This window comes from Harpia harpyja, chromosome 15 (genome assembly GCF_026419915.1).
Source record: "Harpia harpyja isolate bHarHar1 chromosome 15, bHarHar1 primary haplotype, whole genome shotgun sequence".
Lineage (NCBI taxonomy): Eukaryota > Metazoa > Chordata > Aves > Accipitriformes > Accipitridae > Harpia > Harpia harpyja.
Genome location: NC_068954.1, coordinates 25126467 through 25154378, shown reverse-complemented (window position 1 = coordinate 25154378; position 27912 = coordinate 25126467). Strand labels below are relative to the sequence as shown.

Below are 27912 nucleotides of genomic sequence, written 5' to 3'. Positions count from 1 at the left end.
TGATACGGAATGAGCTTATGGATCTCCTCTACATCAAATGACAATTTTAAGAATAGTATGTAAAACGTGAAAAGATACGACGCTGATGGCAGACAGCTCTTTGGTGTTTCCTGGGGCAGTTAATGACCTGTATCACTTTATGGTAAAATGGGAGAAATGTTAGTTTTTTTCCTTATACAGATTTTGAGGGAGAAAAAAGAATAGCTCTGATTTTGCCATTTATCTATGGTTTGCCCAAAATTGCTTTTGGGATAATTCATTTGAACTTAGTCTTATACTTTACCTTGTTATTAGTAACATCAATCCTTTTGGCTATTAGCTTTTGAAGAGACATCTGATAGCTAATTTCAGGCAAGAATATTTTGTCTTAGCCAAATAGATGCTAGTTACTTCCTCTGAGAATGTTTCTGGGAACAAGCTGTACAGAAGTAGAAGCAGAGCTCATAGATACATAAAAAAAAAAAAGTGTGTATATTTCAGGCACAATTCTAAAAATGTTTAACAGATCTGATTCTCCTTCTAATTATAATAATGTATTTTCATAGATTTCATTGGCCTGATTTGAAAAAAGAATTAGTCCTTATGGGTGCAGGGTCCCCCTTCCCTCTAGGATTTTTTTGGCTCTTAAATTTCCCCACAACATCTTTTTAAACCTTGACAAAATTTTGTCACGTGTGGTAACCCGAACATATCACTTTGTACTACAGGCAGCTGTAGGAATGAATAAGCTAGCAAATGGCAAAAATGCTTCTGTTTTTCCTTTGCAACTGCTCATTGTTTTTTGGCAATTGTGACATCAGTATATACTCTTGTTAAAGTGGTCTGATCATATAAGACTCTTCATGCTGGATAGCTGCTCCTGATAGAGCTGTTCCGGAAAGCTTCATTTGACCATTTCAACCATGAGGGTGGTGCAAAATGTTTATTAAAAAAAATCATCTAGTGACTCTGGAAGTAAGAATGTAATAGTTCTCATTGGAGGGAAGAGGAGCAAAGATATTTTTGTGTCAAGGATATCTTCAAAACACCTGCAAAGATCAGTTCAGCTTTAACCATGCTTGAAGGCCTGTCAGTTTCTATGTGAACAGCTGGGACTTGCTAAAATTTTGTAACTACACTCAGCAAAAGTTCAGTCCCTGATAAATTTATGCAAACAACCTAAAACTTCTTAGGCTGATCTGATTGTACTTCTGTATTTCCTCAAACTGTTGAATGTTCTCATTTTTCTTACAGCAGCTGCTTGTGATAGGGACTGTGCCCATGCATTCCTTATGGGTCATGGATTCATTGAATTACTTGGGTTACGAGAGACTATGATTATTTGATCTTATCTCCTGCTGACATTGGAGCCAAGTCTGAAGATAGATCATGCTGTTCAGGGGGCTATCAAGTTTCCAGTGTCTCCAAGGATGGAGATACCAGATCCTCTCTGGGCATCAGTTCCAATATACCACCACCATCATGGTGTTTTCTTTTTTTCAAATACAAAACTGGAATTTCTCATGTTGCACCTTTCCTGTTGCTTCCCATCCTTTCTGCGCTTCCAAGGGGAACCTGGCTTTCTCTATACCACTCCAATAGGTAGCTGAAGACAGCAGTAAGGTTCACCCTTTAGTTGTCATCTTTTAAGGGCTCAACAAATCTATTCCTTCAGCCTCTTCTTGTACATCATTTGCTACAGACCTGTAACCATATTGCCATTGCCAACCCCCCCAGAGGACTTGGCACACTATCTGTTTAGTACCAGGAAGTCCCAAAATGTGCCATCACAAGTAGAGGGTGGAGAAGTTCTGAGCAGAGCCACCTGGACCTATTGCTATGCTACTGGGGAAAAAACCCACAAAACCCACCAAAACCCAACCAAAATAACCAGCTATGTATTTATAGACCTTATCACTAGAAATGGCTAGATCTATGAAATGACAATGTAGAATGAAATGTGTGGTGGTTTGTTGCGGTCTTCCCTACTCCCCGCCCCCCCCCCCCCCCCCCCCAACCAAAGGCTAAACTTGGTACTGGTGTACCACTGCGTTCTCTGTTACGAGTTCTGTTTCTTCTTTATAGACAAGCCAAATATATTCCATCTGTGGTTAAAAAGTATTTTGGTGTGTGCATTTTGTGCAGATTAATGCTACTGAAAGTTAAGGAAGTAGGAATATTTTAAGCTTAAAGTATTGCCATATGCTCAGTATGAAGTAGTGGAAGCTTATCAAATGACAGTTTCATTAGCAGAGGGACTTGAAATGATTCTGCTTTCTTAGCACACACACTTGTCTGTCTAAACAGTTCCCTTTCTGGTTGCAGTAAAGGCCTACAAGTTAATTGCCAAGATACATTTCCAAAGTAAAGCAACACATGAAGGTGTGTGATTTTTCTGCATGATGAAATGAATATGCAAAACACATTATGATGCATGAGCTATAACTACCTAGCAAAAATGATGGGGGGGGGTGGGGAAATGACTTGGTAGGTTAGCAGTGGTTTAATTCTGAAAATGTCTGAAGAATAACACTCTAGATTTTCATCTGCTGTCTAGTCTTTGTTTGCATGCAATTTCATGGCATTTGATCTCACTGAATTTATTAGAATACTATGAAAAGACACTTTCAGAAATATTTCAGGTGGCAAGGGTATTGTAGAGGCACCCAGATAGTTGTGTTGAATGACTGAAATACGGATTTTTTTTTTTCTGTTTGAAACTTTTCCATAATCTCTTTTAGGATTACAGTAATGTAAAAATAGATTTCAAGTTGATGTACTAATCCTTGAAGTTTACCACATACTTGCCTTTTCCTATGTCTGTAAAACCTTAAAGTGCACTGATTTAAGACATAAAAGAATATATTTGTATTCCTTTAATGTAAATTGCAATGTCAGTTAGCCTAAAGAATGATCCTCCAGTATTTCAAGGGGGATAGTATAGAAACAATTTTATTTATTGGGCAGATAAAGAATCCTTATTGTAGGAGTGATACTTATTAGCATAACAGATTCAAAGCAGGTAGGTCTAGAAATCATAACAGGAGCTCAGAATGTCCAGCCACTGCTCAGATAAGTTCATTTATATGAACCAATTCCATACCAAGTGGAGCAAACACTGATCAGGAATGAGGTAGCTAAAGCTGTGTAGTTCTGCATTGATAGGACTTTTTTGTCTTTTTATTGGGTTTTGTTTTTTTTTTTTGGTCTCCTATGTAGTGTGAAGTGTTGAGGCTAGCTACCTACCTCTATCTTTCCATGTCTCAAACTGATTTTCCTTTCTTCCCCTACAATGCATGCTAATTTCCTGTATTTCAGCAAAAAAGATGTTAGATCCAGGAAATATTGTGGTGCTATCCAAAAAAAAGCCCTTAAAAGCAGAACTCTTTGAATCCCTTCTCAAAGAAGGAAGAGACATGTAAGTAAGATCAGAAAATACATACTCTAAATTAATAATGAACTGTCATACAGTACACTTCAGATGTAGGGCAGTAGTGATAACTGCTCTAATTTATTAAATAGAACAAGAAGCACATTTCCCTAAAAACTGCAACATCTAGTGCAGGTGAGAGAACATACAAAAGTCTGAACATAAGATGTGGCAAGCCTCACAGTAGTTCTGCAGTTTGAGGATTGAGGGAAAAATCAACCTAGTTATTTCTGGAATTGGAGTAAATGAGGTGGAAAAGAATAGGAGTAATAGGTTGACAAGTATACAGAAGGTGAAAAGATTAGAGCAAACAGCTAATTAGCATGTGGGAGACAATGTTGTTTAAAAAGAAAGGAAGAAATTGCAGAAAGCTTTTTGCTGACTTATGTTGTCTTGACCATATGCCTTCACCTGTACTTAAAGCTCTCCTTGCTTTGACCTCTGACTCATCTGAGCCAAATATTTGTTTTCCAAAGCTCAAAATTGAAAAGAGATGGGGAACCACCTGACTGGTGTAATTCAAGCATGGAGGAGTTCTTATATGTTTTTATGTATGAGAGTGGTCTTAAATAAGCCTAATTTTGCAAAGAACTTCTAGTTCACTGATACTACTGTACTAGTATGTTATTTACCTTCTGCAGTTCCAGATGCCAATTAATGAACTACAGCATCATTGTACAATAAATTTCAAAGGCAAGATTTTTTTAAAGGCATGGATTGTCTTAACCATCCAGATTAAAAATATATCAAAGCATTTTTGGTGTGGTGCTGTGGGTGTGGTTTGGGGTTTTTTTTGTTTGTTTGTTTGTTTTTTTTTTTTTTATGAGCTCTTCTAATGTCAGAATTCAAGAAACTCTTTCAGGGTGAAATTTGAATGAAAGGTGGCTTTCTGGTGCGTTGTCCTGTACCCAGTGGATCACATACCCCTATTGCAAAATACAGAAATTGGCTAGTGATGTAAGCTGACAGTATAGTTTTGGGTTTGTGGGACAGTAATGGTGTTTTTCATCTTGCTTACGTGAAATTATTTTAACAGTCAAGAAACCAACATCTCGCTAGTGTCAGCCAGGTCTAATGAATTGTCTTTAGTGATGTTTCAGTAAAGGATGTAAACATTTTTTTCCATCTGTTTTATCCTCAAAATGAATCAAAACATTTATTTGGAGCAATTATCTTAAAATCAGTATTGCAGTGTAATTATAGCTTATCCAAAATTCTGTTTTGTATGTAAAGGCAAGACTGTTAATAACATGGGAAATGTAATTTTTCTGAAGCTGTTAAATAGAAGTGGGTTTTTTTGTTGTTGTTTTCTGGTCAGTTAATGTATAAGACATTGAACATGTGAGATCCATGCTTTTTCTGAAGCAGCAGCTGGAGGTCAGACAGGATAGTCCATGTTATCAAATTGCGCTAGGTATCTCTGTGTGAGTCAAGGCCTGGGTATCTACTTCTAGGTGTCCTAAATTTACCTATCTTTATCTTGAAATTAATCTTATAAAAAAAATTCTTTCTCTTCAGTAGATACAAACAGGTCTTTCTTTCCGTGTTCTCTGTTGGAGAGCACACAGATGTGTTGAAATAGGAGGGTTAAAAAGCTCAAGAACATGTTTGAAACTTTGGAGTGAATGTTTAGAGACTGCATCGGGATAAAAAGTATAATGCATTCGCAGTTCGGATGTAGAAATGTGATGCTGCTCATAATGCTCAGCACACGTATTGATGTGCTTTGTTTTAAAAGTTAAAATAATTTGTGCCTTTTTATTGCACAGGTTATCTGGCTTTCAGCTTCCATCATCTATTGTGAGCACAGGATCTATCCTCACCCTCTGTTTCACCACAGATTTTGCTGTCAGTGCTCAAGGCTTCAAAGCTATCTATGAAGGTAAGAACTATTTTCCTTCCAGGTCTTTATTCTACTTGATATATATTTTTCATGTTGAAACATGATGTTTCAGTTTTAATTGTTTGGGCTTTGAATCATCCATGAATATTGCATAATTTTTTTTTTTTATATAACATACTTAAATGTTACTACATCATGGTCATAGTCTTGATTTTGAAATTTAATTTAAACTAATAATTTAATTTCTGCTGGAATTTTTTATTGAATTTGTCAGACTTCCAAAGCTGGATTCAGAAATGCTTACATTTAAATGGTATTATTATTATTTCCTAAGCTATTTCTTTTGACAACTTCTTTAGGCTATGCCTAACTTAAGGGGTATAATGATAAAAATGAGAGGCGATATGGATATTAACTGGACTTGAAAATCAATCACTAATCTTCTCCTTGTGGAAAATTAAAACAAGAACAATGACAACAAAAGTATATGTATATATAAATTTAAAAACAAAACCAAAAAACCCAAAGCAGTTGAGAACTGACTCTGTGGAAAATGTTAGACTACAGTGATGACTGCACAGTTCTGGGAAAAAATAAGGCCAAGCATTTCATGTCTTCTAGTGTCTACTAAGAATTAATCTCATAAAACTGGACTGATACAATTTCCTTAATACTTTGAGTTGTACAAAAGGCTTTATGAGATCTGCAACCTTTGTTTGGGAAAGTTAGGAGATACAGTGGTATTAAGTCAGTTGCTTAGCGTTGTTGGATAATGAAGGTGTTTTGAGTGTAACTTGAGGATCGCTTTCAAGCTGAGTGTGTGGTGGTTTGGGGTGGGTGGAGTGGGTTTTTTTACTACTATTTTTTTATTTATGGGAAATGCAGGGCTTTAAGTACTAGAAGTTGCAGAAAGCTCAGTTTCAGATTACTTCTCAAATGCAAAGTCATTTTTTCTATGGTTTCATAGGTATAATCCTTTGTTGAAAGTGATTATTCTGGAAGAGCTGCCTACGGCCAGTTAAGTGGTAGAATTTAAAAGAAAAATATTTTTAGTGATGACATTGATGTAGGAACTCTGAATCTAGAAAGTAGTATGGTTTGATTGTAGGTATTTACTAGGACTAGCATTTGCAAGTGTGTAAATCCATTACATTGGTCACCACTTTAGAAAAACTCAAGTAACTTAGAGACCACAGGTATCTTCAAATGTGATCAAAATTTACCAAGCATATCTCCTAGAACTATTCATAGTCCCTTGAAACTTTACCTCCCTTTCTTGACAATATCTAAGTCTACTCCATATTGATGCATATCTTTGTTTCATATTTGATTAATGTTTTGAAATAATAGTGTTTTTTTTAAAGTATCTTTTGAATTCAATATCCGCATTGAGTGGGTTAGCTAGGTGTGAAAGACAGAGGCGTAGGAGGTGTCATGTGTAACTCAAACTTTTTTGTTTTGAGCTTTTTCTGTTTGGGATGGGTAGCTCAGCAGTACGTCTTTCCTTGGTAGCTATTCCTCCCTTCCTTTGTCCCTCAGAGCCTTATTACCTGGAAGTCAGCTAATCAGTCTTTTTTTTAACCGAGATAAGGGCTGTGAGGAAGGGCTAGGAAAGTTTCATTTTAATAGTCTTTATAAGCTTTATTAGGTTAAGTTGAAAAGGAATGTCAGAAATCACGAACACACCAGGAACTGTCTTTGTTACCTCAATAGGAAGTTGCTTTCTACATACCTGTATCTTTCTCCTCTAGCAGATGCATATGATAGCATATTTCATCCTTTTATGCAATCTGAGCAGTTTGTTTTTCATATTGAAAAAGACAGTGAAGAATGTTAAAGGGTGTCTCTTGACTGTCAACTTAGGAACACATGCACAGAGCCACAGGCTATAATATAATGACACTTCCTGCTGGCCTACTTTCTTGTAAAAACCCCAGCAGGAAGAGCTGTAATTAATGTTGACAGATAGCACCACTCTCTGGTTACACAACACTGCCCTCTTTCAGATTTAGTGCTGTAAAGCTGGTGTCGTCCATGAGCTTTAAATTGACTTCAAAATATGACATCCAACTCCAGAAGAAATGGTAAACATCACTGAAGTGACAGCGTCTCAGTGTATAGACAGGCAGTGGGGACTGACGATTTGGGAAGGGTTTGTAGCGGAGAGGGGTTAGGTGTTTTTTTCTGAAGGCTCGGGGTAATTGCCGCTGCAATGGCTGGTTGAGTTACTGAAGCACCATAGTGTAAGAACTCCTGTAACTGTTCTCTAAACTACTTCTTTTAAATAGTGACCCCTTCTGGCTCCTATGCCATATGTAATTTTGTGAGTAGGCAGGAGATCAGTTCCTCTGGGACAGGGGAATACAGACCAGATATTACCAGTCACTGGAAGTCTTTATAATCACTCTGCTGGCTACCCATCCCTAAGCTAGTTTGCTTTTACTGAACTATCTATTTATCCCTGGTTTTAGCCAGCTCTTTCATTCTTCTCTTGAGTAAATGAATTACTGTTCAGTTGGAAGCATGGGGATTATTGAAGTGTTACTGACTGCTGCCATCTAAAAGTTTGGGACACTATGGGGTCGTAATGCAGAGTTTGGGAAACACTGTTTTAAACATCTTAATTAGAGAGAAGTTTTAACTGTGTGTCAGCTGGCAAGGACAGTATGTTAAAAAAAATCTGTTTTTTTTTTTTTTTTTAATGGTACCTGGGGGAGTAATCTGTAACAAATTTTTATATGGAAGTAGGATTGTCCACAACATTCAAAAGTTAAGGAATTCTAACAGACTGGGAGCAGGAAAAAAAAAACCCCACAACTTTACATCACTATGCAAAAGCATGCAAAGGAATTATTCTGGAATTGCACCACTTGTCTCACAGTAGCAGATGAAGTAGGTCTGAAAAATTCAAATATTAGGACTAATGAAGGAACTAATTTACATAAACTTACCATATTCTGGAAGGCTGCAAAATGAGTGTGGTTTTTTACATTCTTGTGACAGGCCACTCTTCTGAATAGGAAAATTTCATCTAATTAGGATTGTTACCTTTATGCAATTTAAAAAAAAATAAAAAAGATTGATTAGTGTCGTCAAGGTTAGCTCTGCTATTGAAAGTTAGTGTTTTAAATGTGATCATGTGGGAGAAAAAGCTAGTGTTTTGACAATGACTCTTATCTCTCGAAAGACTTAATGCTGGTCTAGATTCTCTGCTGTGTTGAGTTTCTGCTTTGCAGAGCAAGGCGGATGCTGTTGGGAGGTTTCACTGTTCCTGTCTGCAGGGTGTTCTTTTTAACTTAAACTCACTGGTGAATGAGGGTAGGGCGCTGAACCAGGAAAGAAGGCATATGAACCACTTCAAGACCTACTGAAGAGCCTCTGAAGTTATACCCACACTGGTATCCCTAGCAGAGAGAGAACACTACATCCCATTCCCTGGGATGAAATTCTGATCTATGCGTTTTATTGAGTATATTCTTGATTTATGGTCTCACTTCCTGTGCAGCAATAACTTAATCAGATCCTTTGTGTTTTTACAATATATAAATAGGTTAACAATGAAGCTAGTGAAACCACATTCTGGAGCTCTAAGCCCTTGAAAATTATTTGTACCCATCTGACTTAGCCTGCTGTCACCCATACACCACGTGAATATTAATACTTAACTAAATCTAATTTTGTAGCAGCAGACCAGCGAGAGCCATCTAGTTTTAACAAGACACTGATGTAGTTGGGCAGTTGCCGAGTTCTTGGGCTGAAATTTAGATTTCTTTACTATATCATTACTTCACCAGATTTATATGTCCATTTCTGAAAATCTCTAGTGTTTTTAACTGATAATACTTCCATCTTCCTCAGTGATCACATCAGCACTCTAAGCTTTTGGTACAGATGGAAGCTTCAATTATTCTTATTTTCTGGAAATAAAATTATCTATGAAATTTTCAAACATGTCATTATATCAGTGAAAAGATAAATTTCAGAAGTAGTAAGTTCAGTTTATAGAATTTGTCAACTTATTTAATCCGCTAAATGATTTATTGATCATTATCATCACTGTTGGGTAATACTTAAATGTAAGTTTTAAGCAATGGGATTGGGGAGTTGAGGGGTAGATTATGTTTCTGTAACGTGCGCTTTGGTTTTGGTTTCTTTTTTTTTTTTTTTTTTCCAAATTGACAGTGCTTTGTATCATATAAAACATGTTTAGGCTTTGCAGGGGGTGCATGGGGAGAATAACAAAGTACTTGTGACTTCTGCAATTTTCATTCCCTGTTACAGTCAGTTTAATTCCTATTTTCTAGAATGACATTAACAAACTGTTTTTTAAAAAGGTGCTTAGAGGGCTACAAACAGAAGTAAAAATTCAGCATTGCTATATCATTGTAATAATTTTCTTTGGAAAGTCAGGAATATTCCTCCCATACAGAACACTTGCATATGGTTGGAAATACTGCTTTCATTTAAAGAGTATGTTTCTGTATCTGAAGCGTTATACACACGTGTACTTAATTTGAGTAATGCGTGATACAATTGTTATATGTTTTTTCTTCTACGAAACTACTGTGTCCTATTCAGGGAATCCAGTTGTCAAGTGCAGAAAATTCAGTAAAAGTAGAAAAGCTTAATTCAAAGCACATTGTTAGTCATCAATGTAAAATGAAATGTCACGGTTTTTACCTTATATTTTGCTACACTACTGTCTGCCACTAAACATTAAACTGCCCTCAAAGTTTAACAATCCTTGGTTCATTTTAAGCTATCTTGGATTTTTTTTGTGTGGTTGTTTTTGTTGTTTATAACCACACTTTTTGATGTAGAATTGGTGGACAGTGTTTAAACAATAAGCCAGATGTACTGGACTTGATGTGTGCTAGTACCTTTCCTTGACCTCTGTTCTACAGCAGCAGGTTTTCTTTGTCAAAGGAAGAGCTCTTGCACGTCCCTCTATCCTACCTGCCTTCAGGGCATACTTCCTTTTTTCTTTTGTTCTTTGAATTGTCAAAGCTTTCTGCTCACACCCAGCATTAACATTTATACTGGCAGTCACCTCATCCTGCCTTACCCATCTTCCCTGAAGCTTCTTTTTAAGTCCCTTTCAGTATCAACAGCAGAAAGTAGCGATATACTTCCACAGTGTAAAGTCTTTGAAGAAATTTTCGTTTTTTTTCTCTTGCTCCTGTTCTCCCTGAGTATCTGTTATTTGGTGTATTTTTCCTTTTTATTTTTATTTTATGGTTCAATACTTTGAACTATTTAAAACAACAACAACAAAATGGAATGCTTCCCCAACCAATTTGGAAACATTAATCTCTTGTATTGATTCCATGAGTCTACCAAGATAATTTTCCCGAGACTGTCATTTTCCAGTCAACGTGGATGCACTCAAGATAACAGACCTCTGAGCTCAAGCTAATGTTTCTTGTTTTTTGTTTGTTTCCCTCAAGTACCAAAATATTTTTCCTGCACTCTCTTAAGAGTAAAAATCTGCTTTTCACTGGGTCAGCACTTGACAGTGCTTCCTGCCTGCTGTCCATGAGTCTAACCATATTAGTTAATGGCTGTGTAGTTCTCCCAACAAACTGTGACGCAGTGATAAGAGTAGTTACTCCCTGGGAATGGGCATGTTCAAAACAAACTGCATAATCTGAGGCAAATATTTCAAGTTGAGAGCAGGAAGCTAAATTGGCAAGAAAATACCAACTTTTATGCAACTCAAATGCATAATGATCCTCTACTATGCAGTGTGAGACGAGTAGTCTCCTGAATCTTCAACCATCACTGGTTAATCTCTATGGTTTAGTCATAGGTGCTGTTTTATCTGTTAGATAATACTTCATTTTGATTGTTCCAATGATCTGAGACTTTGAATATGACTCTTGAACCTCAGTGGATTAGCATATCCAGTGCTGAAGAGGTCCAAAAGATTGTAATGAATATCTAATTATGACATGGAGAGCTATGCAGTTCCTTCTATATTCTGTTGCATAGTTTTTGGGAGGATTCAGTTTCTTGCTCCCAAATCTATAACTATTCCCTCCTCTACTGTGATGTTTAGAGAAAGAAGCAGTGTAAATTTTAATCTGAGTTTAATTCTTTTAAATGTTAAAGGCACAAACTGCCCTTTTTTTTTTTTTTTTTAGCATTTCTTTGGTAAGAAAACAAAACTAACATTAATACTACAGTAAATTCTGGTATTGTTGTAAATGTAATCTTGGCAGCTGTACATCTTAACTAGCAATCTTAGTTGACTGTTAGTGTAATTGTAACATCTGTTAATAGACTGATATATTTCTTTTTCTGTTTTTAGTTAAATACTTGTTGCTTACCATTTTGGTAGCCTGTTCTTTTCAAACTGAGAGGTTTGTTAAAGCTTTAAGCGATGTTTGTGTGTATACACATGACCAAGTAAACCAATAGCTTTAAATAGTGAAAGCACAGACTGAAATGGGATCTTTTTAGGCTGGAATTCATAGTTGCACCTCTTTGGAGTGGAAGTAATTGTTTTCTGAGAATGAATTTGGGTATAGGTTTCCGTTGTCAACTGAAGTCCTTAAAAAGAAAAAAGCATTTTTCCTTTCTCTAGCATATTTTCTTAAAAATAACATCTTTTTGGAATGATGCAATCTGAATGACTGTTAATGATGACATACAGGAAAGAAATCATAATGCAGTTAAAAATAAAACGATACTTTGTGTGTCAAAACGTGACATAATGTGTAGCAGCAAAATCTCAGGGCAGAAGAGGTCTTGCAGTGCTGTGGGACTGTTCTGTGGGACCTCTGATACCTAAATCATTAATATTCTAGATTAGCTATAAAAAGAGTTCACTTTAAAAGTATTTTTCCTTTAGCTGTTATTGTTAAGCCTACATATATGCAGAAAACTTACGGAAAAGAAAATGGAGGTTATTTTGTGAGGAGAGATAGGTAAAATAGTCTGCTTGTGTTCTGAAGTGTGTGAATAGATCTAAAACTTGCTCAAAATGCTACATTTTTGGGGAAGTTAATTTGGTTTGTAGAGGCAGGTAATGACTGCTCTCTTGTATGCCTTCCCTTTCTAGTCTTTCATATACGAAAAGATTGTGCATAGAAGAAATAACCGTATTTAAAACAAGTATACTTTGCAGCTTTCTTAGCTATGAGAACTTGTGGTGGATAACTTCACTGGCTGAAAAAGAAGTGAAATTCCTTTCACCAGTAAAACACTTAAATGTTGCGTTTCAGCAATATTCCAAGGACCCCAGGAGTCAGAAATCTGGAATGTTATTTCCTAAACTGCCCAAAGGCAGAAACTTTACAATTGGAAGCTCTAGGAAATTCTTTCCTAGGAAAAAAGGCACTGTAATGAAAGTAGTGGTGGAATAAACCCTACTTGAATTGGCAGAAAATAAAATTAAAATTAAATGTTGTAAGACTCATTATCAACCAATGAATTTTGTATCTGAAGGAAGAATAATTTTGTAAGAGCCTTGCCTGTTATGTTAGTCCAATTATAAGCTATGTCAGCTGTTTTCTGCTTTCCAGCTTTTACCCTGAGTAGCTCAATCCCTAAAGCAAAGACAGCCTTTGTGTGTCTAGTAGCCCTTTGAAAGGGAATTACATGTCTTAAGATATGTTTTTGAAACTGTCTTTTTGACTGCCTCTGATTCTGGAAGTAAGCGATTATTTTGTGCCTTCTAGTGACTTATTGATCCGTAAAAGAACTACTGTGTTTATTGTCCTTGTGCACGAACCAGTAACAAACCCAATGTCGGTGGTTCATACCTTGTAATCATTTAGTGGGCTTGTAACATCCCTCCAAAAAACTCTTAATTGTGCTCCTATTTGGATCACAAATGCAATAGGAAAATGATTTGGTAAAAGTGGGCTTCCTAGACGAAAAGATTAAGGAGTTGCTCCTCTGCTACTCTGAGGTGCCAGTTCTAAACCACAACAGCACATTCTGGCATGGAAAAAAGAAGTGGAAAGTCCAAGTCATAACAGGATTGTTTCTCTCTTTTTGTAGGCTAAATAACTTAATGCAGTGGTTTAATTTCTCTGCTATTGAGTATTGAGATTCTGGAGAATCTAATCTACATCCTAACAGATCATCATCCCAACTGTGCTGATACTAATACCCTGTTTCGTGTTCTTTCTTATCTGCCGTCATTAGTATGTGTTTGTATGACTAATACTAACTTGTGAAAAATACTTCAAAGAATTTTTTCAAAATGTCAAAATTCCTTTAGTGCAGTCATTACCTGTTCCGAATCAGTATTAAGTTGATGTGGTTTAACCCCAGCTGGCAACTAAGCACCACACAGCTGCTCACTCACTCCCCCCTCCCCCACTGGGGTGGGGGAGAGAATTGAAAGAGTAAAAGTGAGAAAGCTCATGGATTGAGATAAAGACAGTTTAATAGGTAAAGCAAAAGCTGCACATGCAAGCAAAGCAAAACAAGGAATTCATTCACTGCTTCCCATCAGCAGGCAGGTGTTCAGCCACCTCTGGGAAAGCAGGGCTTCATCATGCTTAAAGGTTACTTGGGAAGACCAATGCCATTGCTCCAAATGTCCCTGAGCAATGGCAGCCCTGGCCAGACTTCACCCCTCTCAGTTTTATTGCTGAGCACAACATCGTATGGGATATCCTTTTGGCCAGTTGGGGCCAGCTGTCCTGGCAGTGTCCCCTCCCAACTCCTTGCACCTGCAGCCGACTTGCTGGCAGGACAGAAAAGGCCTTGATGCTGTGTGAGCACTGCTCAGCAATTGCGAAAACATCCCTGTGTTATCAACACTGTTTTCATCACAAATCCAAAATGTAGCCCCATACAAGCTGCTATGAAGAAATTTAACTCTTATCACAGCTGAAACTAGTACAGATGTGCAGCATGTTCTAAAAATCTTGCAAATCAGTATGTTGTAGACAGCTTAAAAAAAACCCCAAAACACTGAATAGTAAAAGGCTAGCTTTGCTTCTCTTCAAAATGCTTTAGTTCTTCTACATGGATGTTAATTTTCAAACTTAAAATGCAGCAAATTAATGCAGCAACTGTTTGAGAAACAAACAAGGTCAAACTCCCATAATTCTGGAATTGTATTGGATTTGGTTTTTTTTAATTCAGCCACATAAGGAAATATGTGTAATGCATCTTTTCTCCAAGTGCTTTTTTGAAACAAGCCGTGCAATGTGACTCAACGGAGCTGGTATTTTTGCTTGTTTGATTTTTACAGCCCACTGGGATTTGGGGGAATAACTTTTTCTGTTTGTAGCCTTACAGGTTTGCTGGAGATAAGATTTCAGTTAAGCAGCCTCTGTCCTTCCCTGCCCCCACTCTAAATTTAATTTTAAACAGCAACTGCTGCCAAATATTAGGATGCTAATAGTTAAAGGAGGAGTGTATTCTGTTCAAACTTCATTTTGCCTGAACTTTCAGTTCTGGACATGGTCTTTTTCTCTTTACCAATGTGGAAATTAAAATATTGCCAGTGATCTAGTGTGCATGTCCAAATTACTCGGAGGAGTTTCCTGATGCATTTATCCCCAGATTTCTATCTGGCTGAAGAGTTAAATCCTACTTCCTTTTCTAATTATCGGATATATTCAGTAGTGTTTCCTTACCTTCAGAATGGTTCCCATTAATGAGATGGTCCCAGATGAAATTCAACTGACACTTAGCTAGCTTTTAATGAATCTGAAAAAGTCTGATACTATGGCTTGCTTGATTTCTGATCTCATTTATAAAGGAAGTTAGTTATTCCTTTGGCTGGTGCAAGTACGGAGAGTTGTATTAGGCTTTTCATCTTTCAGATAATAAAAGTGCATTTTCAGCCATACTAGTCTGATTTCTGGTTTGTAGTAGTCTTTATAGTGGTTTGGGGGTTTTTTTGTTTGTTTGGGTTTTTTTAGCTATTGTCCTTAATTTAAAGTAGTATCACTTTTTATTATGAAAACTGTATTTCTGCCTTTAAAAAAAGGCTCTGCAGCCTACTGAGAGTTACTGTTGATAACTAATTTGTATTTATTACAAATCTGCTTGCAATGGTAAAGATGGTTTACGGCTTTTATGACTTTTGTTGCAAAAATAAGACAATGGAAAAAAATCTCTATTTCATGTGGACTCGTTGTCTCATTGCAGATTTTTGTTCCTTTGAACTGGCAAAGGGTTTATACTGTTGCGGTGTGGAATTGGTATTTCTAGAATAAGACCTGTGGGTTAGTGGGCCAGAAAACAGAACTTTGGGTTTGCTATGTTACTGTAGCCAGCAGCTGTTACCCTGATTAATTAAAGGTTGTAGAATTTGCTATGTTAGATGGATAGTTAGCATATAAATACAGTCACATACCTTGCTTTTAATCTTCTCTTGTATAACTTTAAACCATTAATAATTGTACTTTGAATTACTTTGTTATTCATATCCTTCCCATATATTGAGGATTTCATTTGCATAACCTTTCATGTTTTTCTTCTGTAATTGGGATAATAAGGCAGATGTCTAGAACTTTGCAACAAAATACACTCATCAAAACAAGCATGTCTAAATTTTCACTAAGGCATTGATCTTGTTCACTAATGAATAAAGTAGCTGGTATGTCACTCACCTATTACTTGTGAAGAAAGGGAATAGGTTGACTGTAGTACACATAATGTAGGCATTGTGTTTAACTGAAACTTTTGAGGTTTTAACTAAAATCTGTCACACAATCTTCACCTTGTGTGTGTTAGAATTCCATGTTTTCATACAATACTATTGGACCACTTTGTGTATCACCTATCTAAATATTGTTTATTAACCCACGTAATCTCATTAACTTCATTAGGTATACATGTTGCTATAAATGAGTCTCCAAAACTGCCTTGAGTACTTTTTTAACTCTGTATTTTGTATTTGCTTCCTTTAACTTGCAACACGTTGAAATCTTTCATCTTGTATATATTGAAAGACTTCCTAATAAATTTATTGAATTATTCATGCATGTTATACTTCCAAGAAATCTTGCCTTAAGGTTCTTTGAAGCTGGCTTACTGGAATGACCTGAAAAGGGCCATAGAAGGCACGGAAGGTCAGACAATCTCCTTGATTTTATTGGATCTGTGACTTCCTTACACTTGTTTAACAAGACAAGGCACACCTGTATGGTGTCAGTGGATTGTAAACCTGAAGTCATGAGAGTGTTAAAACAGCAGTTTTGGATTTATAAGATCTTATTTGTGGGGAAATGGTAACACACTCTGTGTCTTTGTATGTATGTAAACCCAAGAATTGTTAGTGTAATCAAAGTCTTAAGTATCTAACCGTTATTAGTCCAGATGAAATTTTTACAGAAAATGAAAAAATAACAACAGTACAGTTAAAACGGTTGCGTGCACGCTTCTTGGTTTCTACCACTTTTCCTAGTATTATGCTTACCCCTTCCCTGCTCCTTTGGGTCCGGTAGTTGATGTTTTATTCTTCCTCACTTTAGGATGCACTTGAGGTTATTCTTACTTTTGCTCTCTCTTCCTTGGTCTGCAGTTCCATATCATGCCCATATTTACTTTATATGTGGTGTCCAGTGCATGTTAGATACTACTGCTTTGTTATTTGTTACTCCTAAAACCAGTTTTGTCCAGGTCTGCATTTCTTTAACTGACCGTGGGTGAGTTGTTTATAGCTGTGGGCTCTCTAGTGCCAAGCCTTTGTCTCATTGCTTATTGTCACTATGCATGTATTCCCCTGCACTGCATCCTGTATCTCCACTTCTCAAAGCCTCTGCAGTCAAACCAGGCCTGTATTTCTCTTAACTACGTCATTGTGCCAGTTGTAAAAAAACAAAAACAAAAAAACCAACCAACCAAACAAAAAACCCAAACCAAACAAACAAAAAAGTAAAACAAATTAGCCTGAGACAGCCTATCAATTAGAGAAATTGCTATCACAGCTAAGTCAAGTAAAGCAAAGCTGCAGGCAAGTTTGGAGAATTTCAGACAGAGTGAGCCTGACTGTAGCAAGTCTCAGTCCTGAGGCCTTGCAAGCTCAATACAAAGCTTGGTCTGTTACTGAGAATGGCAGTACCAGATTACAGGGCTACACAATTACAAAACATCACATGCATAAACCAGTTACTTCTCCTGATACAGCTTGACTTTCCAAAATTTCCTGGTTTAGTTGAAGTTTCCATTAGAACCATCCAGGGAACTTTTACCTGTGTAATCTTTGCTGCTCAGTGTACTACCAGGCAGCTAGGATGGACCTCACCTGACTAGCTCCCTAAATTTGTGATAGCCAGCCACAAAGCTAGTCATAAATGGTTATAATCATTAAATACTTTCAAAAGCCAATTACCATTACATGCTTGTGTTAACATGAGATAAATCATCTCAAAGCAGAGGTGCCTGTCTGCCTGCTTTGACTTTACAATGGAATCTGAAGGATTAGTTTAGCTGTCTATAAGTTGAGCATTTTAATCATAGAATGGTTTGGGTTCAAGGGACCTTTTAAAGGTCATCTAGTTCCAACTCCCTTGCAACAAGCAGGGTCACCTTCTACTAGAACAGGTTGCTCAAAGCCCCATCCAACCTGGCCTTGAACACTTCCAGTGATGGGGCATCCACAACCTCTCTGGGCAACCTGTTCCAGTGCCTCACCACTCTCATTGTAAAAATGTCCTCCTTATGTCTAATCTAAATCCACCCAATGCTTTTAAAACCCTATTGCTTGCCCTATCACTTCAGGCCCTGGTAAAAAGTCTCCCTCCATCTTTCTTTTAAGTTTAAGTATTCAAAGGCCCCAGTGAGGTCTCCCTGGAGCTTTCTCTTCTCCAAGGTGAACAACTCAAAATCTCTCAGTCTTTCTTCATAAGAGAGGTGTTCCAGCCCTCTGATCATTTTTGTAGCCCTCCTGTGGACCTGCTCGAAAAGGTCTGTGACTTTCTTGTGCTGGGGCCCCCAGAGCTAGTTGCAGTATTCCAGGTGAGGTCTCACGAGAGTGAGTAGGGGGGGAGAATCACCTCCCTTGACCTACTGGCTGCACTTCCTTTTATGCAGCGCAGGATATGATTGGTTTTCTGGGCTGCAAGTGCTCGTTGCTGGCTCATGTCCAATTTTTCATTTACCACTATCTCCAAGTCCTTCTCCACAGGGCTGCTTTCAACATCTTCATTGCTTAGCCTGTGCTGATATTGGGGATTGCCCCGACCAAGGCGCAGCACCTTGCACATGGCCTTGTTGAACTTCATGAGGTTTGTATGGGCGTATTTCTCAAGCCTGTCAAGATTCCTCTGGATGGCATCCATTCCCTCAAGTGTAGCAACTGCACCACTCAGATTGGTGTCATCTTCAAACTTGCTGAGGGTGCACTCAATCCCACTATGTCCTTAATAAAGATAATGAGTGGCATTGGTCCCAATACGGACTCCTGAGTGACACCACGTGTTACTGATCTGTATTTGGACATTGAGCTGTTGACTGCAACTCACTGGGCTTGGCCACCAAGCCAAGTTCTCCATCGAATAGTCCATCCATCAAAGCCATATCTTTCCAATTTAGAGGCAAGGATGTTGTGGGGGACTGTATTAAAGGCCTTGCAGAAGTCAAAGTAGATGACATTTGTAGCTCTTCTCTTGTCCACTGATGCAGTCACTCCATCATAGAAGGGCCCTAGATTAGTCAGGCACAATTTGCCCTTGATGAAGCCATGTTGGCTGTCTCTCATCACTTGTCTTCCATATGTTTTGACATGTCTTCCAGGAGGATCTGTTCCATCATTTTACTGGGTGCTGAGCTGAGGCTTGACAGATTGGTAGTTCCCAGGGTCCTCTTTTTTACCCTTTTTAAAAATGGGTGTGATGTTTCCATTTTTCCAGTCACTGGGACCTTTGCCTGACTGCCATGACATTTCAAATATCATGGAGAGTGGCTTACCAACTACATCTGCCAGTTCTCTGAGGACCCTGGGATGCATCTCATTGGGTCCCATGGACTTGTGCATGTTCAGGTTCCTCAGGTGGTCTCAAACTTTATCTTCTCTTACAATGGGAGGGACTTTATTCCCCCTGTCCCTGAATTGAGGTTCAGGGACTTGAGAGATGAGGGAAGAGCTATTGTCAGTGAAAATGGAGGCAAAAAGGTCATTGAGTGCCTCAGTCTTTACCATGTCAGTTGCCACCAGATCCCCCGTCTCATTTATTGGGGGCAGTACAATTTCTTTTGTCTTTCTTTTCTGACAAATGTACCTGTAGAAGCTGCTCTTATCCTTCACATCCCTTGCCAAATTCAGCTCCGGCTGTGCCTTAGCTTTCCTGATCCATCCTACGCTTCCAGGCAGCATCCCTATGTTCTTCCCAGGGTGTGCATCCCTGCTGCTTAATCTAAGGTTTAGATCATGTGTCCTACCTTACAAAAAATCAGCATTTGAACTGAAAGGACCTTTGGTAGAAAAACATGCATCATCTCAATGGAAATCACTCTCACTTCAAACATAGTTTGAGAATGTTATTTTCTTAGATAATTTTTAATTATTCTACAGATTTGAGTTTCTTTGATTCTTTGGGAATCTTTTGTTTTGGAGGCTGGAGAGAAGTCATGAGACTTTCTAAAAGTGGGGCAGCCTCCCACTTCTGTTTTGAGATGAAAAACTGGTTTTGGAAGAAGCTCGTGAGAAAACAGAGCTTTCTGCTGTAAAATGCGTGAAATTTTGCTTATGCCTTAAAAGATGCAGCCAACTTAATGTACCCTGTGTGTGCAGCTGCCTAGGGGCAGCAGAGGAAAATTTGGCCAAGTGTTCTCTTTAACTTTCTTAGGTGACTGTGGGCATCAACAGGGAGGAGTTGATTCGGATCCTGTGTTCTTGTAAGTGGAATAGGCTTCTAAACTGACCAGCAATTAGGGTGTTTTGTGCCTGCCTGGTGTTTTAGCTTCTGATATACTGTGGCTGTAACAGAGAAGCTGTTGTGTGGTTTTTCTTTTTTTTTTTTTTTTTTTTTTTTTTTTGGGGGGGGGGAGGGGGTGGATTTTTTGGTAATAGCTTCCTTTGTTTTTAAAATTTTATTCTGCAACTTTTTCTTTAATACAATTTACATTTTTAAATAACTGAGGAGCTGCATGTTGGGGAAAAAAAATTAGGCAGTGGGTGATTGGACAGCTGTTGTGTGTAGGATACTGAAGCTCTCTTCAATGCTGTCAAGTCAGCTCTGCTGTAGGAGTTTAGCAAATGGCAACAGTAATGCACTAAGACAAAGTGGAACATATTTCAGTGCCACACATGTGATCAGGCTTCACCTTGGCAAAGAGTGAGTCTTTCCAGCATTATGTTTTGTTGTGGTGGGGTTGGGTTTGGGGTTGTTTTTTGTCCTTTAAAGCTTTCACAGTTGCCTAAATCCTACCCACGTGCCATCCTTTCCTGAGTTAAATCATGATGAAACCTGCATGCAAATGACTTGTTTATCAAAATAAGCCTTTAAATGAAAGGAGAAAAAACCCATCCCTGAATGTGAGAAGTCAAGAATGAGTTGAGTTCAGTCTGTTTGCAGATTGAACAATGTTGTTACTGGGACCCTCCACCTGAATTCTGTAACTGCAAGTTTTAAAGAGAATACTTTGCTTTGCTCATTGCGTGCTTGTCAGTAGCAGGTTTTTTTCATGTCTGAGAGGAAGATTTTAAAAGAAAATTGAGAATGAAACAAAAGCAAAAATGTATTTCTCTGCTGTTACATGTTTTGCAAAATTAAATGTCATCATCGCCTTTTAAAGGATACAGTAGTGATGCTTTTTGCAGTGCTTAGATCATACTCAGCACTTCAAAGTCATTTTATTGCTTTAGCTTCCCCTAATTTCTTCTTTTGGCTATTTTTTAGACTTAGCTTATAACTAACAAAAAGGCTAAATCTTTTCCTTTAAAGATAAGCTCTATATTAAAGGCAATTTGACCTTCACTTTGAATTCTGTGTACTATGGTCTGTGTGAGAGATGAGGGAGTGAAAGTGGGAAGAAAAGAGAAAATATACTCCTTGTAGGCTTGGTAACTTTAAGCTTTTGTTCATGGAACTTAGCTAACTAATTTCTCAGCTGATAGTGATACCAAGGGTTTTTATTTCTTCATTTTTCCTAAAATACTGATCAGAGCCCCAAATACCAAAACAGTTTACTGTTGTTGGGTATTTTTTTTTTTTTTTTAATGATTGGTAGGTTTGGTTTGGTTTTTTTGGTAGCAATGGAATTGACTCTGCTTCTAACAAGCTGAGGGACCTTTGAACCTCTGAACCCTGCATGTTGCAAACAGTTCACTCAGAAAAGCAAAAGTGGTGGAGGCATTTTAAAAAAACACCACCACAAACCAAACCCACAAAACCAGTGAAAACAAAACAAGCTATAAAACCCACACAAAAATTCATTAAAATCCAGGGAGTAAATACAGGATACAACCTGAATACAGCCTTAGCCAGAAACTAATAAAGTGTGAGAGGAGGTGCTGGGAGAAGTATTGCTGTAAACCTGCTTTGTGGGTTTTTTTTTGGTTGGTGTTTTGTTTGTTTGGGGTTTTTTGTTTAATTTTTAATTTATTTTATTCTGCTAGCCGTTTGGCCATTTGCTACTGGAGACATGCAGAAACAAGGCAGTGAAACACATCTTTTTTTTTTTTGGTCCCATTCTTGAGTGCAGAACTATCTGAGTTTGCACTTTCTAGGTCTGTAGATACAGCGCTGCAGTTCTGTGTCAAATAATACTGGGTTAACAGATTTAGGAAATTGTTAATTGTTTAGTGGGCATCATGGTAATTAAATATACTGTTACAGTCTTGTTGAAACTATTAATGATGGTAATTTCTATGTATCAGATGCCATATAAAATTTAAGATCTCACAACCATTAATGGTTAGCAACTAACAAAATTTTGCAAGACTAAGACTATCTTAGTGCATTGACATAACTGGTGTGATTGGGCCCAGTCAGTTTAAAGTGTCCTCAGAGGTTTTGTGGAACTCCCTATTCCTACAGTGTAATATGGTGTAAATTGCAAATTGTGAAGTTAGAGGAGTTACGGAAAAAATGTGAGTTCAGAGAGTTCTGATATTACTGCCATCTTCAAAATACATCTTAGCGATTGCTTCAGTATTTTTTAAACTGGTGACCTGTCTTACGTTACAAATGATTGTTCTCAGTGGTGGGCTAAAGCCACTACTCAAGTCAATAAGTTGCCTAAGTATTCTTTCAGATCAAAGTTGATGTTATGTGAATCCTCAAGAACAGAAGTAGTAAGTTCCTCCAATCAGTGGACTACTTAAAGCAGTGGACCAGCCCATACTGATACAAGGGATAAAACATATTCTTCTTCATTTGTGAATCGATGTGATGTAATCTGATGGTAGCCATCAGAATGATGGTCCAAAATCAGTGTCTTATTTAGTCTTTTGATACTTTGTTAGTTTTGTGCCATGATAGGTAAATGTGAGTTCAGTGTAAGTACAATGCCAAAAACCTAGTGTCCTGGTTTCAGCTGGGATAGAGTTAACTGTCTTCCTAGTAGCTGGTACAGTGCTATGGTTTGAGTTCAGTATGTGAAGAATGTTGATAACACTGATGTTTTCAGTTGTTGCTCAGTAGTGTTTAGACTAAAGTCAAGGATTTTTCAGCTTCTCATGCCCAGCCAGTGAGAAAGCTGGAGGGGCACAAGAAGTTGGCACAGGACACAGCCAGGGCACCTGACCCAAACTGGCCAACGGTGTATTCCATACCATGGGACGTCCCATCTAGTATAGGAACTGGGAAGTGGGGGCGGGGAATCACCGCTCGGGGGACTGGCTGGGTGTCGGTCGGTGGGTGGTGAGCAATTGCACTGCGCATCATTTGTACATTCCAATCCTTTCATTATTACTCTTGTCATTTTATTAGTGTTATCATTATCATTATTAGTTTCTTCTTTTCTGTTCTATTAAACAGTTCTTACCTCAACCCACGGGTTTTGCTTCTTTTCCTGATTTTCTCCCCTATCCCACTGGGTGGGGGGGAGTGAGTGAGCGGCTGCATGGTGTTTAGTTGCTGGCTGGGGTTAAACCACAACACCTAGACTTAACAGAAAGGTAGAACTGATGCCCCAGACAGGTTCATTAAACTCTGTATCGTAGTGTTTTTAAGTGTTAAGAGTCAACAAAACTGGGTAACAAAGTTAAATTGATTTTGGCACAATGTTGAAAGGAACAGGTATGGAAAATGAGGTGATGAGACTCTAGGTGACACTAAGAAGGTGTATTGTAACATGTTAGGTCCGGTGCACTAGGAATTTTCGTTGAGATCCTAGGAATGGTCTTGGGCCTGAACCTGTAATCACTGAAATGAACTGTTAAAATTGGTAGGTCTACCTGTGCCGAGTTAGAGTAACCCACAAGTAAGGCTGGTGTTAAGTTTACTTGGTGTGTGCTTGTGTGGAGTATTTGTATGAATGTTTAAAATACTTTTAGAACACCTATTGGCTTTTAAAATATATTACAAATAGTAAGAAAACCCAACAACTTTAACAGAACAGATAGTAAGGGCAAAATAATTATACCACATTTGATAGTGTGTGAAGTAACAAAAGATATGCTAACAAAGCTATGGTACCCTAACTTGCAGCACATTAATATCAAATTACTCACATCAAAAAGATCAGCAGTCACTGTGTGATGAACTGATACAATTGAAGAATATAGTAAGGGAGGAGGAGAAAAACATTAGAATACAATAAATGTGAAAGTTTAATTTAGATTTTTTCTGTTTAGCTTATGTTGGAGAATTATTTGCTTTGAAATTCTAGCTTGTTTAGGGTCATGCTTTGGAGGAAGGAAATTTGAATTATTTAAAACTAATGAAATATAGCAAGAGCAATTTCTTAATCAAAACCTAGGGAATGTCTTAAAATCTAGACAATTTCTAGGAGACTGTTTAACTGAGATTTACTCTTACATTACTTTGACACACACAGTAATGGGAATCCATATGGACTTGGCAGGATGGGTATGTTGCATAAAACAAAGAGCCCATTCCTGCCCCATTAACTTTTGATTAATGTTGTGTGTGTTTGGGTTTTTGTGATAGAGAAGCTGCTCTACCACTCAAGTTGTCATCCCACTGACATCACAGTAACATCCAAACTGAGCATAATTCAGTTTAATTTTCACGTGACAGATATTATAAGGTACTAGTTTCAATGAAGTCTTAGCTGCTTATACTACAGAATTTTAGGTTAAAAAGGGAAAAATGTCTGCAACATGTGTCCCACTCTGAAGATGCACTGAAAAGACAAAAATGAGTGTGAATGAAAAACACTGAAGAACTGGAGAGAAAAAGGTTTCCCCTTCTGGTTGCAGACCTCATGTGGCTAAGTTCAGGTTCTTCATCTGCAGCCTTTACCCTCTGGTGAACAAGAACCAGGCAGTAAGCACACTGGCATAACACAGCTTCTATCTCATATTGATATTCTCCAATATACTTTTCCCAACCAGCATTGCATTGCCAAAAGTACTTACGTGAATCTAGAAACAGAAGTCCTGTTTTCTATTAAGTCAGTGAAGCAAGGAGGTTTTGCTCCCAGGTTAACTCAAAACAAGTCTGTTATAAGAATGGACTCTCATCAAGGCAGAGAGGAAAAATCGTGTGGCTGCCACAAAAAATACTAACAAAAGACCCTATTTGTCCCTGTCCACTAGAAGGAAAAAAAAAATTAAATTGTCACCGTGTGTAACAGCACCATCTGCTGACTGCTGCTATAACACTTGCACACTCCGTTCTAAATACAGCGTGTACGTGCATATTGAATGCATTGTTTGGGGTTCGAATTTTTGTCCTGCTGGAAGTTTTAATCCATTTTTCACTTTTGCTATTGTGGTAGTTTGAACATTTGAAGTATTACAGGCTATATTTTGTATTTTGATAGTTCAGTTTGCATTAGTATTCTATAAAATATTCCTTAAACCAAAACAAATTTATTTGAACAGAAGCAGGTTACCCTTTTGACTACTTTCTCAACCAGGAAGTACTTCCTAGAACAAGACATAACTGATGATTGATTTTAATTTAGAATCCTATGGGCCTATCATACTTCTAAGACATGCTATATAAGACTTCACTGAAAAGGGAAGATTACTGAACCTGACTTTTTATGAAGTATCAAGTCACTTGGAAGGCTCTTGCTTGGTGGTGAATTCTCTCAATTCTTCTTTCTTTTCAACTGGAGGAAAAAAAACCCCAAACCAAACAGAATATTGAATGTGTTATTAATTTACATCAGCCATGCTGCCTTTATCTAAAGTGGCAGAGCTGTGGAGGTTACATTGCAGAAGCCTGATAGATGGCTTGTATTAAATTTAAGGACTTGACTCCAGATCACTCTGGACTGTAGCCATGGCACTCAATTTGAACAGCTCTAAAGAAAGTGATTGGTGATGTTGCTGGTACTGGAGATGAGGCATGGTGAGGACAAGTTATAGTGATTGTCAGAACCTTCGATTGTGTTGATTAAATGCTGTTTTGTGTGGGCTTCTTTCTGAGAGATCAAGCAAGTAGCTGCACATTGTATTTAGATGAGGTTATAGAACATTGATAAGAACGATGAGGTCATTCACTACTGTTGAGTTAGACTGACACATGACTTAATTGAAACATCTTCTGTTATTCTTATTACAAGCAATAACTCCTTTCTATTTCCATATCATTTAATAGACTTTAAAATGTGGGTATATAAGTGGAGCATTTCTACTGGAAATAAACATCTGAAACAACAGCACCACATCAGTGTAGTCCTGTCTTACTACTTTCTATTTAAACACTTCACCTCAAGTTCTCTCTCTTCTTAAATTAAGCTTCCAAAAGAGTGCTACTGTAAAATTCCCATTCCAGGGTTTTATTTCTTCAGAGAGTAATTGTGAATCAATGGCTGAGTGGCCAATCAGTGGCTAAATCCTGGATTTGGTTTCTGGATTAGCCTCTAAGTCACTTCACTCTGTCATCAGCTTCTGTCTATAAAAGTGCAATTAGTTTGACTCTTTTAAAGGGATCTTGAAATATTTTATTAGAAAGTACCACAGGAGAATAAGAACCTTACTTTTATGTAATATATGGGGATATTCAGTCTAACCTTAGACCCATAAGGAGCTGTAAAAAAAAAATAATAAAAAAAAAAATTGAGACATGTAGAGGCATTTTGTCTTGCACCTGAATTCTAAATGGTACACCTGAAACTTTTGAACGTTGGGTGGAAAAAGGTAGTGGACATTGCTCCTAAATGGTTACAAACTCCTCCCCAAACCACACAGTCACTTCCTTCAGCGTTTTGTTTTGTTCTTTGTTAACGGTCATATGTAAAGACTAAATTCCCTAGACCATTTTTTATTTTTGACTCATTTGTCCTCGATAACCTCAATTGACTTCATCTTGGTGTCTTCATATCCAAGAAAAGTTAGTGTTTATAATCAGTGCCCATCTGAACGTTTTCCTTTAAAGGGGCCTGATAAGTAATAGTCACCTGTACAGGCAGGTTTCTGGATACCTAGAAATTTTACATAAACTGAATTATAATAATTTTATATGGATTTTGTATAAACACTAAAACTTTATAGAATTCTATAAATCTACTATAGTTAACTTTCAATACCTTTAAGGTTGAACCACATTTAAAATGTAATATCTATGTATAATGAAGAAATTATTTTAATCTTAAGTTATAGTCCTTCTTCTAGTTATTTCTACTGTCAAAGATATTGAAAACACAAACAGGGAGGTAAAGATGCTTGCTGTAAGCAATTGCATGGGCCATTAGTTAAAATGGGTGTTTAAATGGATAAATGATGCCCCTTCAGATTATAAACACAGAACTAAATTAGTAAAAATGCATAACTCAGCACAGTTGTTTTATGATCACTAGTTGGGTGTTTCAACCCCTAGCTGAAACATGAAAACTGAAAAATCTGTTAAAGTACTGTAGCATATAATTAAATTCTGTTGTTATAACATCTGATACATTATACTGTGATACCTGTCTGATTTTTCACATTTATGCTGAAACATTCATAATTCAGGATGAGTAATATATTAGTCATTATATTTAGGGAACTTAGGAAATAACACAAAAATAGATGGAAATGTATGCCTGCCTTCTGTTGCTTCTCTTGCATACGTAAAGTAGAAAGTCAGTAGACAGCCATAGAAACACCAGTAATGTGACATTAATAAAGAAATGAAGTCAGATCTTTTGAACTATGTTCTTGTTGCAAAAAGACTTCGAGTTTTGATGAAAACCCCTACCTCTTCACTCATTGTTCTTCAGACCTTCATGTATTATTCATATAACCATAAGTTAGGTATTTCTGTTTATGCAAACATCATGAATGTTTACTGTAATGGAAACAAGCTACTCTTATAAATTTTGGCCATTCTGTTTGTGCAGCCATTATGTGCTTAACTACAAAATGTGCTTCTGCAGAATAAATATATTCTCCATTAGTATAACGCTCTGATTGTCACTGTAAATTACTTGTCCTCACCATTTTTTGTTTACCATCTTTTCTTCTTCATCTCAGCTTGAATTAGATTATAGTATACTTGCTGCAGGATTTTTCTTGTTTTTTGTTGGAAAGTGTCTTTAGAATGGCAGGAGGTGAAAAATTTAAATTTATAATGAGTTAGGTTGGTTGCTATGCCTCCTCTGAATGTTAAACCTAAATGGCATT

At 37.4% G+C, this 27912-nt stretch overlaps 1 protein-coding gene across 1 annotated transcript in view; it reads left to right on the top strand.

The window, feature by feature from the left end:
• The window catches only part of CSMD1 (CUB and Sushi multiple domains 1), a 1244186-nt gene that overhangs the window by 355399 nt on the left and 860875 nt on the right, over nt 1-27912 (top strand). Inside the window, exon 3 of the mRNA XM_052809685.1 lies at nt 5179-5291. Coding sequence (XP_052665645.1) covers nt 5179-5291 — 113 coding nt within the window. The remainder of the gene's footprint in view (nt 1-5178; nt 5292-27912) is intronic.